This window comes from Podarcis melisellensis (genome assembly GCF_964234715.1).
Source record: "Podarcis melisellensis genome assembly, chromosome: 16".
Lineage (NCBI taxonomy): Eukaryota > Metazoa > Chordata > Lepidosauria > Squamata > Lacertidae > Podarcis > Podarcis melisellensis.
In genome coordinates, this window is record NC_138533.1 from 17,583,990 (window position 1) to 17,597,276 (window position 13,287).

Sequence of the window (13,287 nt, forward strand, 5' to 3'; positions counted from 1 at the left end):
ATCAAAAGTTTGGGAAACACCGGATTAGAGATTCAGCTCTCTTAAAGCTATTGCATTTCTCCAGCCTTCGTTTACCTGGATAAAATAATTTCTTTTTTTAAAAAAAACAAAAACGAAAAACAAAGCAAAACGAAACACACAACCATGTCTCCGTACAAGACATCGTCAGGCGAGATTCGAAGCAAGCAGGTGTCTCCAATCTCCACCATCCTTCTGCCAAGTTGTGCCAAACTAGAAACTGCCCCCCACCTTAAAGCTAATGTTCCTTGAGCTGCCTATTGCCCCTGCCACCCAAAGCCTGCAAACAGACACTCTTCCTCCTAGCTCTTTGTAACGACTCTGACTTTCCAAAGGCACTCTTCTCTCTCTCGTCTCTACGTTAGGACCAGCCATAGACAAATAAATGGCAGCCTGCCAAGCCTCGCCCCATCTGCCACCCAAGATACCCCACCCTTCCCACCCCCTCCCACCCTAGACGCTTCCTTTCACCAGCCTCGGCCTAGCCCAGGGCTGGCATTCGCACGAGGGGCTGTGTCAGGTGGGACCCAGGGCCGGGAGAGAGTTTGGTGACCAGTGAGGGGGTTTATATAGTCAGACTTTTGAGTGGCTCTCAAAACGGTCCTCAAGAGCCTTTTTTTTTTTTTTAATGTACTGCATAATGTCGCTAGAACGGACGCCTACAAAATCCTAAAGCTATTTCTCAGGCAGTTTATAATAAGCCCCCCTCCCACCCACCCGGCCCACCCTGTGCCTCCCCCCTCCCACACCTCCCCTCCTCGTTCCCCCCACCTCCCCAACCACTGCCTCCCCCGCCCCCCCAGACACACACGCAGGAGAGCGGAAACCAGCTCTGACGGAGGGCGCTGGGCCACCGGGGGAGGCAGTTATGTCACCCAAGCGTCCAACCGCATGCGCTTCACGGACGGGTTCTCCCCCTCGGCCTCGGCAGTGGGTCTCAGGAGGCCGAGAGAGGAGCCAAAGTCGGCCCGGGACTGATCTTCCCGCTCGTTGCCCTCGTAGGAGCTGGCGTTGCTGCTGAGGCTGTCGACGGGTGAACGTCCCGTAGGCTCATGCCGGGCCTGGTGAGGGAAGGAAGAGAGCGGGGTGGCCGTGTTGCGTTCCCGGTTGGGTGAAACAGGCTCCGACTTGATACTGATGTTGGGGTTGGTGTTGACGGTCAAGGTGCTGGCGTGGGACAGGTGGGTTCCTTGTCTGCAGGGGGGGGGGAGACACAGGCACACAGGGGCTCATTTATTTATCCAGCATATGTTTCGGAAACGGGACTGTCCATCTGTTCTCTGTTGGCGGCTCCCAACAAAAAATAGTAAAAGCACAATACAACATCATACACACACATAAAAAGTTGAAGGTTCCTGAGACGGAGGAGGTAGTTTTCATCTATGGGCGCCATTTTGAATCAAGATGGCGGAACGAACCATTCCAAATTTCACAGATTTGGAAATTAGAGGCCTGGGAGGCCAGGACCTGAGATCTCCTAGTTTGATTTCACACCTTTTCCTGCATGCCCCAAGGCTGGGACCACCTACAGGGGGAGTGTGGGCCTTTGGGGTTGATTTGCAAGGGGCAGCTTCAAAAAAGAAAAGATAGGGTGGGAAACCCACAGCAAACAGTCGTTTACAGAGAAGTGAGTTTAAAAAGGAGAGAGTGAAGGGAAGAAAGAGCAACTGAGTGAGAACTGCAAGCCTGAGTACGGAAAGAGCTAGAGGCTGACTGAGAAATGATTGGGGGGGGGCACACAGCAGCAACATATTTTCTTCTTTTGGACTTCTTTTAGAATTCCCCTGGCCCTGCCTACTACCAGGTGTGGTGAACACTAACATGTAACGCTATGCTTTGGTTTAGTGTTACACGCAGGTCCTGCTATCCAAATGCTCGTTATACAAAAACACGAGGAATTAGTACCCATACCTTGCTATACACACCGCAGACTCAGACAGCCAAACAGCTGGACCTGCATGTAGGACTGTAAACAAATAAGCAGCCTTAAACAACCTGTATTTTTTGTGGTTTGTGGCAGTTATTTTGCCAGAAACCATGGTAGAAGGGAGGGAGAGGAAGGAGTAGAGAACATTTTTGTTTCATTCCTTGTTTGCCCTTTTGCAAGGTTTCGGAGGGTTTCTCCAAGTTTTTTCATTATTCTGGGGGTTGAAATTCCGTGGTCGGGAACACATTCGAAATCTCTCTATAGGAATCAATGGAAATCGTCGTTATGCAAATGCTTGCTTAACAAACAATTTCCTGAGAATGCATTGTGTTTGGATAGTGAGACCTGCAAGTGAGACCAGAGATGTCCACATAAATTTCCTGGAACCAACAAGGGACTCTCAATGTCTTAGCGTATATACTTTTTAATTTGGCATTCTTATGATCTGTTCAGCTGCAGGTTATTTTACACGTCTGGTGTACTCTCTCTCTCTATAAATTTGCAAGGAGAAACAAATGCAAAGCAGGTGGTCTAGCACTGAGCTGTGGCCTTGAAAATGTCAGCATTCAGAGACTTGTCTTCAACTCCATCAGGCCCTGGGTCCATCTAGCTCTGGATTATTGGGGCTCTCCAAGGGGTCCTTTGCCTAGAACTGAGGTCCCTTTTGTTGGGAGATACCAGCAAGGGGACCTGGGATCTTCTGCAGGCAGAGACTGTCCTTGGTTGCTGAGCTCTGGGCTTTGCAAATGAGCTGCAGAGCTCCTGGGGCAAAAGAGGTGCCTCTTCCACTAGATTCAGCCAACACAGAGTCATTTGGCTGGCCTTGCTTATGTAACCAACCAGCCCTTGGCCTCTCGCAGGTCGGAAGTTGAGATGGTTGGGTTGTTTGCTCCAGTGACAGATTCATGTCAGTTCCCCCAAGCCGCCCGTCAAGAAATTTCTGCCAGCAGCACAACATGTGACTGAGGAGAGATCATGGCTGAAGGATGCTCTGGGACAGAAAGCAGAGCTCAGCACTGACATTTTTTGGTAACTGTAGGCCAGGATGTAGTTTCTACCCTGCCCCACAAAAAAGCCTAGTTCTTGAAGCAAGCAATTGCAAAATCTGTGTTCCAATTAGATCACGTAACTTTGGATCACAGTCTTGCAAGTGGCGGGAATGTTCTGACCTACGTTCCACCTCATGGTAGTATTGCTTGGGCTCAGCCACCCTCTACACATACACACACCATCCATTTTGCTGACATGGCACACACCAATCTTATTTGACTCAACCACTGCACACTGGGGAGAAATTCAGAGGCTGGGGAGCTTTGAGGGCAGAGCTGCATATGCACTCAAAAAGCAAGACAGAATTCTACATTCTGAATTCTGCCGACCTGCCTGAATTGTGGCAATTTGCCTCTATTTGTGCATCACTTATGTTAGAACGGCAAACTGTGTTGTAAGAGGGCTGAAGCTTTGCCCCAAGCTTAACTGCTATGTCTCTCTTCAGGCATACTCCATATGTTTTGGATCACAACTCCCATCAGCCCCAGCCATTATGGCCAGATGATGCTGTGGCTGAGGGGAACCTTAGTCCAAAACACAGAGGGCACCAGGTTGGGGACGTCCTGTTAAAAAGTTATCTGTTTCCACATGCTGTTTGCAATTCACTGGAATAATTTAGCATCCTTCCTCCTCCAGTGACTTTCCTTACCTGTTTCCTCACATCTCTCAGGACAAGATGCTATCGATTCTATGACTGTTATTGCTGCTGTAAAAAATTACATCAGTGCCCAGCAGTGGAAAGGCAGGGAGGAGATGAGATGGCAGCAAAAGCATGCATGAAGAAAGCAAGGTCTCAAAGGAAAATCTCAAAGGGGCAGAGAGGATGGTTTATCTCAGGGATGGGGAACCTCAGGCCTAGGGGTCAAATGCAGCCTTCCTGGTCTTGTCTCTCCAACCCTTTAGACTCTACAAGGGAGAGAAAGAAAGACATTGAGTCCTTCATGCCTGTATGTTTGGTGAGGATGTGTGCTGAATGTGTGTGTATGGTGATTGTACGTCGCCTATATGCACACTCTGTTATCTGTTTGCACACATGTAACGTATACACATTGGCCATGCCTCTATTCTGCCCTAATTTGCAACAGGGGTGGATTATTGCAATGCACTTACATTAAGTTACTTAGTGATACAGGAACCAGATGCTGTTGCTGCTGTTGCTGCTGCTGCTGTTGCTGCTGCTGCTGTTGTTGTTGCTGCTGCTGCTGCTGTTGCTGCTGCTGCTGCTGCTGCTGTTGTTGCTGCTGCTGCTGCTGCCAAGCAGAAATGTTGCTCAGAGACAGACCAGTGGGTGAACTGAACGATGAGAGGGATGAGAGATCCGCGCTGGTCAACTGGTAGTCTGAAAAGAAAAGGGGGACAAGGTTTCAGAAGCCGAAGACACACCAGTAGGGCCTTTGCAAGCAATTTCCCCTAGTATGATGTATTCCTACAGAATCATAGAATCGTAGAGTTGGAAGGGACCCAAGGATCATCTAGTCCAACCCCCTGAAATGCAAAGATTGCAATATTTTCTTGCAGGTTATTTTCATGAATATAGATATTTTTGTGCATGCCTTCCCCACAAGAACGCATTTTTGTACACTTTTTCCATTTACAAAACTGCACTGCAAGATTCAGCAGAGTGCAAATTTCAAAGGTCAGTGGCATTTCGGTTGGCAAGTTGTTTCAAGAAGGGGAAATTCGGTAGGCTCCCATTAAAATGCCAACGGAGCAAGTCTCTGATCCCTCCAGACCAGCCTCAGGCACACCGGCATTTGGAAAAGGGGCCCCTTGGAAGGCAAGGGTGTCCCAAACCCTGCGCCAAAAAACACCCAGACATTGTACTGACAGAGAGCCTGTTAAATGTACCAGAAGTCCAGTTCATCAGATCTAGCAAATGCAAATGCACACACTACTGAAGGGAAGGCATGAGCAAGGTTTATAAAATTACCTACCACAAGATGGCACCCTATGCACATGCCCATTGCTAACATTAGAATGGAAAAATATACACACTTTGCTTAAGGTTGAGAGGGGAGGGAGGTGGGCTGCTGAGGACCTGGTCATGTGACCATCTGGATGCACGATTGCTGCCAAAGAAGCCTGCATATCACAGTTCCCCCCTCCAGCTGTGATGACGTATCCATGAACAAGGTAGGAAGCTGCCCTTCTGTTGGTCCAGATCAAGGCTTCCTCAAGTCCAGCGTTTGTCTTCTGTGAGCAGCCAACTGCCCCTGGCAGCTTCACAAGCAGAGTATGTGCAGGAATCCATTTTCAGGGAACATTTAGGAGTATTAGCAATTGCGTTTCCCAACCTGCTCTAAAAGCAACACAGCTGGATCACCACGGGCTGAAGAGCAGCACACCGTGTGCACTCTATGAGCATTTTGTCACAGTCACCTGTGACCTCAAACAAGCCCAATGAGTCAAAATGTTCCTTGAGGTCTAGTAGTGACATGGCTCCCATCAAACAAAAGGTAGGAAGTATTAACTGCAAGATTATGCAGCACAGGAAGTGTATTTTAAATTGCAAATTCGTTCATTGCATTTATATATAATCACTTGGAATATAACAAAGAGTGAGAGTTGGCAGGTTGGTTTGGTTATGAGATGCAGTTGAACCTCTGCCATTAATCAGTTGCTTAAACACAGAGGAAGAATGGATACTTTGTCTACTAAACAGATACGCTTGGAGGATACAGATCTACAGCTACAAACAATACACAATTTAGAAAGTTCTGTTGGTGGTGGTGTTAAAAGTAGCAGAGTGTGCAGCGGTAGCCTGCAGAGATTTTATAAGAACAAAAAGAGATAAAGAGGGGAGTGCAAGAACAACTGCCCCGACCTGGTGCCCTCCAGGTGTTTTGCACTACAACTCCCATCAGCCCCGGTCATCACGACCAGGCTTCCATCCAGTGGCAGCATCATATGGCTGGGACTGATGAAAGTCGGGCGTCCAAAGCAGCTGTGCCGGCTGGAGTTGATGGGAGTGTTCCGGTCCAAAGTGACTAGCAGGTTGACAAAGGCAACTTCGACAACAGGGGAGGGGATAAAGGTAAGAATGAAGATGAAGGTGGGAAGCTTAGTTACAGAATTATGTAGATGCTGGGGGAAAAAACCTGGCTGATACAGTGGGTTATTTATTTATTTTAAATAAAGTGTGCACTTCTCTCACTATGGACTGTGTATAACCCAGGTTCCTGGCTCGTTTCCGGGGCCAATCCAAGATGCTCATGTAAGTGTTTAAAGCCCTAAATGACTCAGGCCCTAAATATCAGCGAGACCTCCTCCTCTCCAGATCCTCTAGGGTGCTAAGGTCAGTGGGTTGTTCCACTGCCCTTAGATGTTCAGGATGGAGATGACCTGGGAGATGGCCATTTCTGTAGCAGCGCCTAAGATCTGGAACTCCCCACCGGGGTGAGCCTGACACCTTCGCTTAACAGCTTCCATTGAATGCTGAAGACGCCCCTCTTTATGCTGGCCTTTGGCACCTGAGAGGTGTTATTTCTAGACCCCGCCTTATTTCTGTGGCTGTAAGTAGTTTTAAACTTGTTTTTTTAATGTTGTGTTTTAATATCGTAACCCACCCTGGGACTTTAGGGTAAAGGGCAGGAAATGGATTATCACACTCCTCAGCATCATCACCGCTGGCATCTCTAGGTGGGGCTGGCCAGACCATGGGCAGCCACTGCCAGTCAGTGTAGGTAATATGACAACAAATGGCACAACCCACACAGTTCAGCACGACAGGACTGAAAAGTGTGCTAACTATCTCACATGAAAATCAAGGAGAGTTATCAAGGCTGAACAGGCCAAGGTTGCCTGAGAACACACCATCCTGAATCGCCAAGACAGTCGCCAACAGAAAACTGCAGTGCTCAGGGCTGGGGAAACAATAAGGTTTGGGCCTGTTTTTTGCATGATTTTTTCCCCCACACTAAATGATCCCCCCCCCCCAGTGTTTTGGGGTGGGAAGAGGCACCAGCACTTCTTAGACCTGCTGTTGTAATTCTGCTTCATGTTGGTTTCAACACCCAAAGTTTATTGAAATTAAAAAAAGCTTTTTGTGCTTTGAAAAATGGGTCTCTGTCTTCCTTGTGTGAAACTCCCATGACAAGGAGAGGAGGGGAACCCTCTTGGGGTTGCAATCAAACCCCAAGAGACAATGCCTCAAATATTTGAAGAAGGGGAAAATTCATTTGCCTCTCAAGGAGCTGTCAAGCTCCCATCAGGATTCCCTAGAGGCTGTTCTGCTGAGATGCCTTTCTGGGTGTGATGTGAACACAATGCAACCTGAATGTCGGGTGTCCCGTCCTGTCCTGTCTGTCCGTCCATCCCCCCACCCGTCTGCTTGGCTGCACTGTTCCATTCTTGCTTAGGGTGTCTGCAGTTTCTGTCGCCCCTCCCCTCCTCAGCTGTCAAAACTGCTTGAGAGCAAAGCGTGAACAGCTGCCAAAGTCTTTGCTGGGAAATTCTGAGGCGACCTGCCTGCCACCCACCCCGCCCGGACAATAGGGTGCAATAGGCTGGATGGGATCTGCAAGATTCTCTTCCACAGGAAGGATCAGCGAGACGGGAGAGAGCACCTTCTGCGCTTGAAAAGGCAACAGAAGCAAAGCAGAAGTTAGTGTGTCGAAGACAGGAAAGGGGGCCATCCGATTTTACTTCTGAAGAATCTCAGCTGCCTTCTGTTTTTCAAAATCAGGTTTTTGAAGGTATGCTCATCAGCTGCTGAGCAAACAAGGCCTGCTGATGTCTCAGAAGGCAGAGAGGTGGCTGTGGATGGTTTCTAGTTGCTCTGAGGGTCAGGTTTCAATGCTCTGCATCACACTAGGCATCTTATCCACCTCTGCCTGCCAGCCCATCAGAGGAGAAGGGCCAGCGTGGGCGACGGAGAGAGAGAACAGCCAACAGGCTTAAAGCAAACACCCTGCATTGCATACTATAACCAATGCACACATATGTTCCTATATGAATGTTATCAGCCATGCAGGGAAAGAGAGAGAGAAAAGCTTGAAGCAACAGCCAGAGAAAATGGCAGTATTCACCAACATGCTGTTCTCCAGGTGTTGGGGATGACAAACACCCAGGCAGCCCAGCTGCTTTGGACTACAACTCCCATCAGCCCGAGGCAGCATGGCAGTTCTGGGCTCTTGGCTGAGGCTAATGGGGGTTGTAGTCCGAACCAACTGGAGAGCTCCAAGTTGGTGAAGGCTGCAGTACATAATAGAAACAGCAGCCACTTTGGAGAAAGTAGCTCTTGGGCTTGGGTGTCAGCTTCTAGGCACTCATTTTGGCTAGCAGGCCATGGCCAACGCTGAGCTTCAGCCCCATAATTATAATGTTTCAAAGGGGCGTCTCTATTTGCAATATACCGAGCCCCACGGCCCAACTGCTCTCACACACCTCAGGATGATTTGCCGTCACCCCGAGAAAGGCATCGCTTCTGAGCAGACAGGTGTCAGCTCCGTCTGCTAATTAAGATGGGTGTGTTTGACCTCGCACCTCATTCCATTCCTCAGCATCAGAGCTGCTCCTTAAGAGCGGCTCCCTCTCATTTTCTGCGTCAGCTTCAGGCTTCTAGTCCTGGTTTCTGAAACCATCCCCTCTAACCCCACAATCACGCAAGAATGCTGCAACATAGGAAGCTGCCCTATTGTACTGAGTCAGCTAATTGGGTCCACCTAGCTCATTACTGTCTGCGCTGACTGGCAGTGGCTCTTCAGGGGTCTCAGGAACGAGTCTCTCTCTCCCAGTCCTGCCCAGAGAGCCCAGGGATTGAAAATGGGACCTTATGCATGCAAAACACCTGCTCTGCCACTGAGCTATGGTCCAAAATACAACAGGGTTCTCGTCCACACAGTTCTCTCCACTGAGTAGTAACTTTTCCTGTCCCACTGCTTTTCACTTGTAAAGAAAATAGGTCAAATTAAACCAGCCTTTGCCAACATGGTCCCTGGCAGATTATTATTATTATTATTATTATTAGACTACAACTCCCATCAGCCTCAGCGAGCACAACTGTGCTCCCATCAATTTGCTGGCTGGGGCTGAAGGGGTTTGTAGTCCAGAACATCTGGGAAGCATTAGGTTGATGAAGGGTGGTATAGATAAATAACTAAGGACCAGAGAGAGGCAGCTAGTGGCTATGGGCTTCCTTTGCTTGGCTGCAGCCCCTTCCAGCTTGCTCTGTCTGCCTCGAGGGTGGCGGGATCTCCAGATGTTCGTCACACAGTCTGGCTTGCACACCATGAACGCAACACACAGCTAGCCCCTCGCCAAGTGGGTTGCCGTCTGCTTTCCGCAGGAGTGCTTTGGAAGCAGAAGGGTGTGCAGGAGAGTTCCCTCCCGCTGTGTTTCACGCGCTGGCCTATGCGGCGGGCTCACCTGTGTTGTACGCTGTCGGCATCGCTGAGAAGGGCAAGCCTTGGGTCAGGAGGCTTGGAGTCGCCACCGAAACAACCGGTGTTGTCAGAGAATGAGTCGCCTGGGAGACCATCAGCCTATGCGTGTTTTGCTGGGAAAAGGAAGAAGAGGGAAAGAGAGGGAGAGAGAAAGAGAAAGGAGGTCAAAATATATGGAAGGAGGCAATATACGCTTGGAGCCAAAGCGACACAGCCACTTTAAGGAAGTATTTGAAAAGGGTATAACGTAGCAGAGGTACTAGCCAGGCCTGTGAAACCCTTTTGCTTTATTCAATCAATTTGAATATACTGGGTGGTGGAGCTGATGGGGTCTCTCTGGGGGCCACAGAAAAGCTCACTGAGGGCCTTATATGGCCTGAGGGTTGCAAGTTTGCCAGCCCTGCTTTTAATTTTGTTATTATTTAATTACATTTATATCCCACCTTTCCCTCCAAAGAGCTCAAGGAGGAGTACACGGTTCTCTTCCTCCCTATTTTGTCCTCAGGACAACCCTGTGAGATAGGCTAGGCCGAGAGACCCTGGCCCAAGGTCACCCAGTGAGCTTCATGGCTAAGTGGGAGATTCGAACCCTGATCTCTGCCAGGTTCTAGTGCAACACTCTAACCATTACCCCACAGAAGTGACACAGGAAGCTGCCTTATCCTGAGTCAGACCCACTGTCCCATCTAGCTCAGTATTGCCCACACTGACTGGCAGTGGCAAGTTTCAGGCAGGGATCTTTCCCAGTCCTACCTGGAAATGCCAAAATTGAACCCGGGACATTCTGCGTGCAAGGCAGAAACTCTGCCACTGAGCTATGGCCCTTTTACTGCTGGGGCTTTCAAGATGAAGGAAGAAGGTGCTGGCAGCGCTTGTGCCACCCTGAAGCACCCCTTGACTCCCAATTACAGAGTCAAGATGACGCTGAAGATAAGCATTAAGCCCCTGAGCTTGGAGGAGCCTGGCAAGGCACCTGCAGCTTACAATAGCCTGGGATGTGATCGCTGACCCAATAGGCTTAGGGGTATTTAGAACAAATTCCCTCGTGGTGCAGCTGCGGGGATTTCCCCTGCCCTCTTCTTCGCTCAGAAGGTCGTATCAGGTCCTTCAAGTGGGAGGCAGAGGTGGGGAGGAATGGGGAGACGGCAGGCAGGCTCTTTTAAGATTCATAGCAGAACATATGGAGAGACTGGCCACCATGGCTGATGGAGTTGAAGCATTTCTATCTGGCCCTGCAGCTTACATATCAACAAAAATAAACACAGTCCCTCCCTCTCAGGCTTACAATCTAAGAAGACACCACACAAAAGGAAAAAAAAAGTGATGAGGAGGGAAGAGGAAAACAAACAAACCCAGGCAACGAAACAGAACCCTGTTCACAGGGTTCTTGTAACAACCAGCTGGGATGCGAATGACCTGCTCACTGTTCAAAAATCAGGCCTTATCAGGATCTGCTGAGAAACAGAGGCAACTTCCTTGGAAGTGGCTGTAATATCATCGGAAATTATCTAGCTGGAATCTGCTGGCCTTATGGCCATCCCTGCCAAAGGCCTACCTAAACCAGCTTCCTCTTTCCTGAGGTGGTCAGGTGGATTCGTCCAAGAAGCCCACAAGCCAAAAGTTGCAAGGAACACCACTCTCCCCAAAGGGCACTGAAGGGTAGAAGGAGTCCCCACTGGCCCCATCAGGCCTCCACAAGAGTCTCAACCTAGGAACTGCCACGTTTCCTAAGGGATACCCCTGAATGTCAACGAAGGAAGAACCGGAACAAGAGGCAGTTTTTCCCACCACCTTGGCCACATCGTGAGTAGGAAGTAGGATTAATAACAATATTAGGAACAATAAATATAATAACAATAACCTGGGATAGCTCAGTTGGTAGAGCATGAGATTCTTAATTTCAGGGTTGAGGGTTTGAGCCCCATATCGGGTGAAAGATTCCTGTATTGCAGGGGGTTGGACTAGATGACCTTTGGTTCCCTTCCAACTCTACAATTCTAGTAATAGGAATTCCTACAGGGCCAACTCCTTTCAGCCCCCTGGGAGCTGTTTTGTACTGCGTCCCCAATGCTATTCAACATCCACACAAGGCCTATGGGATCGGTCATTAAGAGATCTGCAGCACACCATCGTGAGTAAGCTGATGACACACAGCTCTATTTCTCTGTAGCATCTGAACCAGGAGGTGCTGAGCCAGTCCTGAACCAGTGCCTGAGCTGGATGAAAGCCAATAAACTTGAAATGGAATCTCGGCAAAGAAATGGAAACTCACCACTCCCCTGGGGTGGGAGTGGTGAGTTGCCTGTTCTGGATTGGGTTGCACTCCCTCTGGAAGAAAGTGTAATCTTGGGGTCCTTCTTGACCCAAGTGGTCACTGAAGTAGTGCCCTGGAGTGCTTTTCACCAGCTTCGGCTGGTGCACCAGTTACAACCATTTCTGGGGAAGGATAGCTTGGCAACAGCGTTCCATGGACCAGTAACCTCAGGACTTGATTCCTGCAATGTGCTTTACGTGGGGTTGACCTTGAATTTGGTCCAGAAGATGAAGCTAGGGCAGAACACGGCTGCACAGTTGCTCTCTGGAGCAAACTATCACCAACATGTGACATGGCTGTAGAAAGAATTGCACTGGCTGCCAGTCTGCTACCAGCCCCTTAGGATTATGGACCTGGGTATCTGAAAAGCTGTCTCTCCTATGCATCCCACCCTGGGTCATGTAGACCTGCCCCTGGGGTAAGGCATGCTGTGGCTCAAGCCATGTGCTCTCAGCATTGTGGCACCAGTTCTCAGGAATGCTCCCTCTTTAGAAGCAGAGCAAGCACCAGCATAATTTTCGGCATTTGTCGAAAGATCTTTCTCTTTGCCCGCGCCTTCCCAAATTAGTCTATTTTATTTCTGCTGCAGGTTTATTTTCCTGCATTATTCTAGGTTTTTATGTTTTAATACTGTTTTCAGGATTTGTATTGTTTGTATATGTTTTATTTCTATACATTCTCTACCTCACATGCAACACGCACACATACACTTCCTTAAAAGAATAAGAATAAGCTTTATGGACTTGCTCAGTCTGCAATGCATTCCCCCCCTATAAGTTGTTGAGCTCTAGATTACAGAGTCCACTTTTGCTTGAAAAACACAAGAAGTCACACAGTCATGAACACAAGCAGGATGTAATTCAGGCGGGAAAAGAAACTTGGGATAGGGGGAAAGAAGAAAGTGGGGGGCAGAGCAGCAGCCAGACAGAGCATGCAGATGAACACAAAGGCAAGGCACTCCCCTTTGCCCATGCAATCTGGGGAGTTAAGTATTGATCAGGGGACTGCGCTTCCATCTGAGGCTCATTTATAAGCGAATCCTAATTTTATTGCATTTATATGATGCATCTTTGGGGTGTTTTCCTTTTTCAACTGTTTGATTGTTATCTCTTTGTTGATAAGATTTTATTATGCCCGCTTGCTTTTAAGTGTGATCTTTTGGGGGTACTTTTATCGTTTTATGTAAACTGCTTCAGAAGTTTGCTTGTTTTTATTCAGCAGAATATAAATCCCACTGGACAAGTAAACAAATGGGGTCAGCCTGATCCCCAGGGATATCTGGGTGGCTGTTCGAGGCAGAATGTGAGAGAGAACAAATTAAAGTAGCTCATGAAGGTGCCAGCCTCACCACAGGGACTCACTTGAGAGCCAAACAGGCAACTTCGCACTGTTCTCTGGGTGCTGCTGTTGTCCAGGGTGAGGAGAGTGATGTGCGGGGTGAGAGGGCCTTCTCTGTTGTGGCACCCCACCTCCCTCAGCAGGCTCACCATTCCCCACCACCACTCCAGATTAGCTTTTGCCAACCTGGTGGAAACTCCCACAATCTGCAGGGAAATGCATCACATGCAGTGCCAACGCTAAACAGGGGTAGGAGG

The 13,287-nt window shown here is 48.8% G+C and overlaps 1 protein-coding gene across 4 annotated transcripts in view; it reads right to left on the reverse strand.

The window, feature by feature from the left end:
• Window positions 1–794: 794 nt before the first annotated feature.
• MEF2D (myocyte enhancer factor 2D) overlaps window positions 795–13,287 on the reverse strand; it is a 135,931-nt gene continuing 123,438 nt past the window's right edge. For all 4 annotated transcript variants that reach the window (XM_081892418.1, XM_081892420.1, XM_081892421.1 and 1 more), the window contains 3 exons: window positions 9,362–9,491; window positions 4,106–4,334; window positions 795–1,212 (listed from right to left, as the gene is read on the reverse strand). In XM_081892418.1, coding sequence (XP_081748544.1) covers window positions 885–1,212; window positions 4,106–4,334; window positions 9,362–9,491 — 687 coding nt within the window. In that variant the 3' untranslated portion in view covers window positions 795–884. The remainder of the gene's footprint in view (window positions 1,213–4,105; window positions 4,335–9,361; window positions 9,492–13,287) is intronic.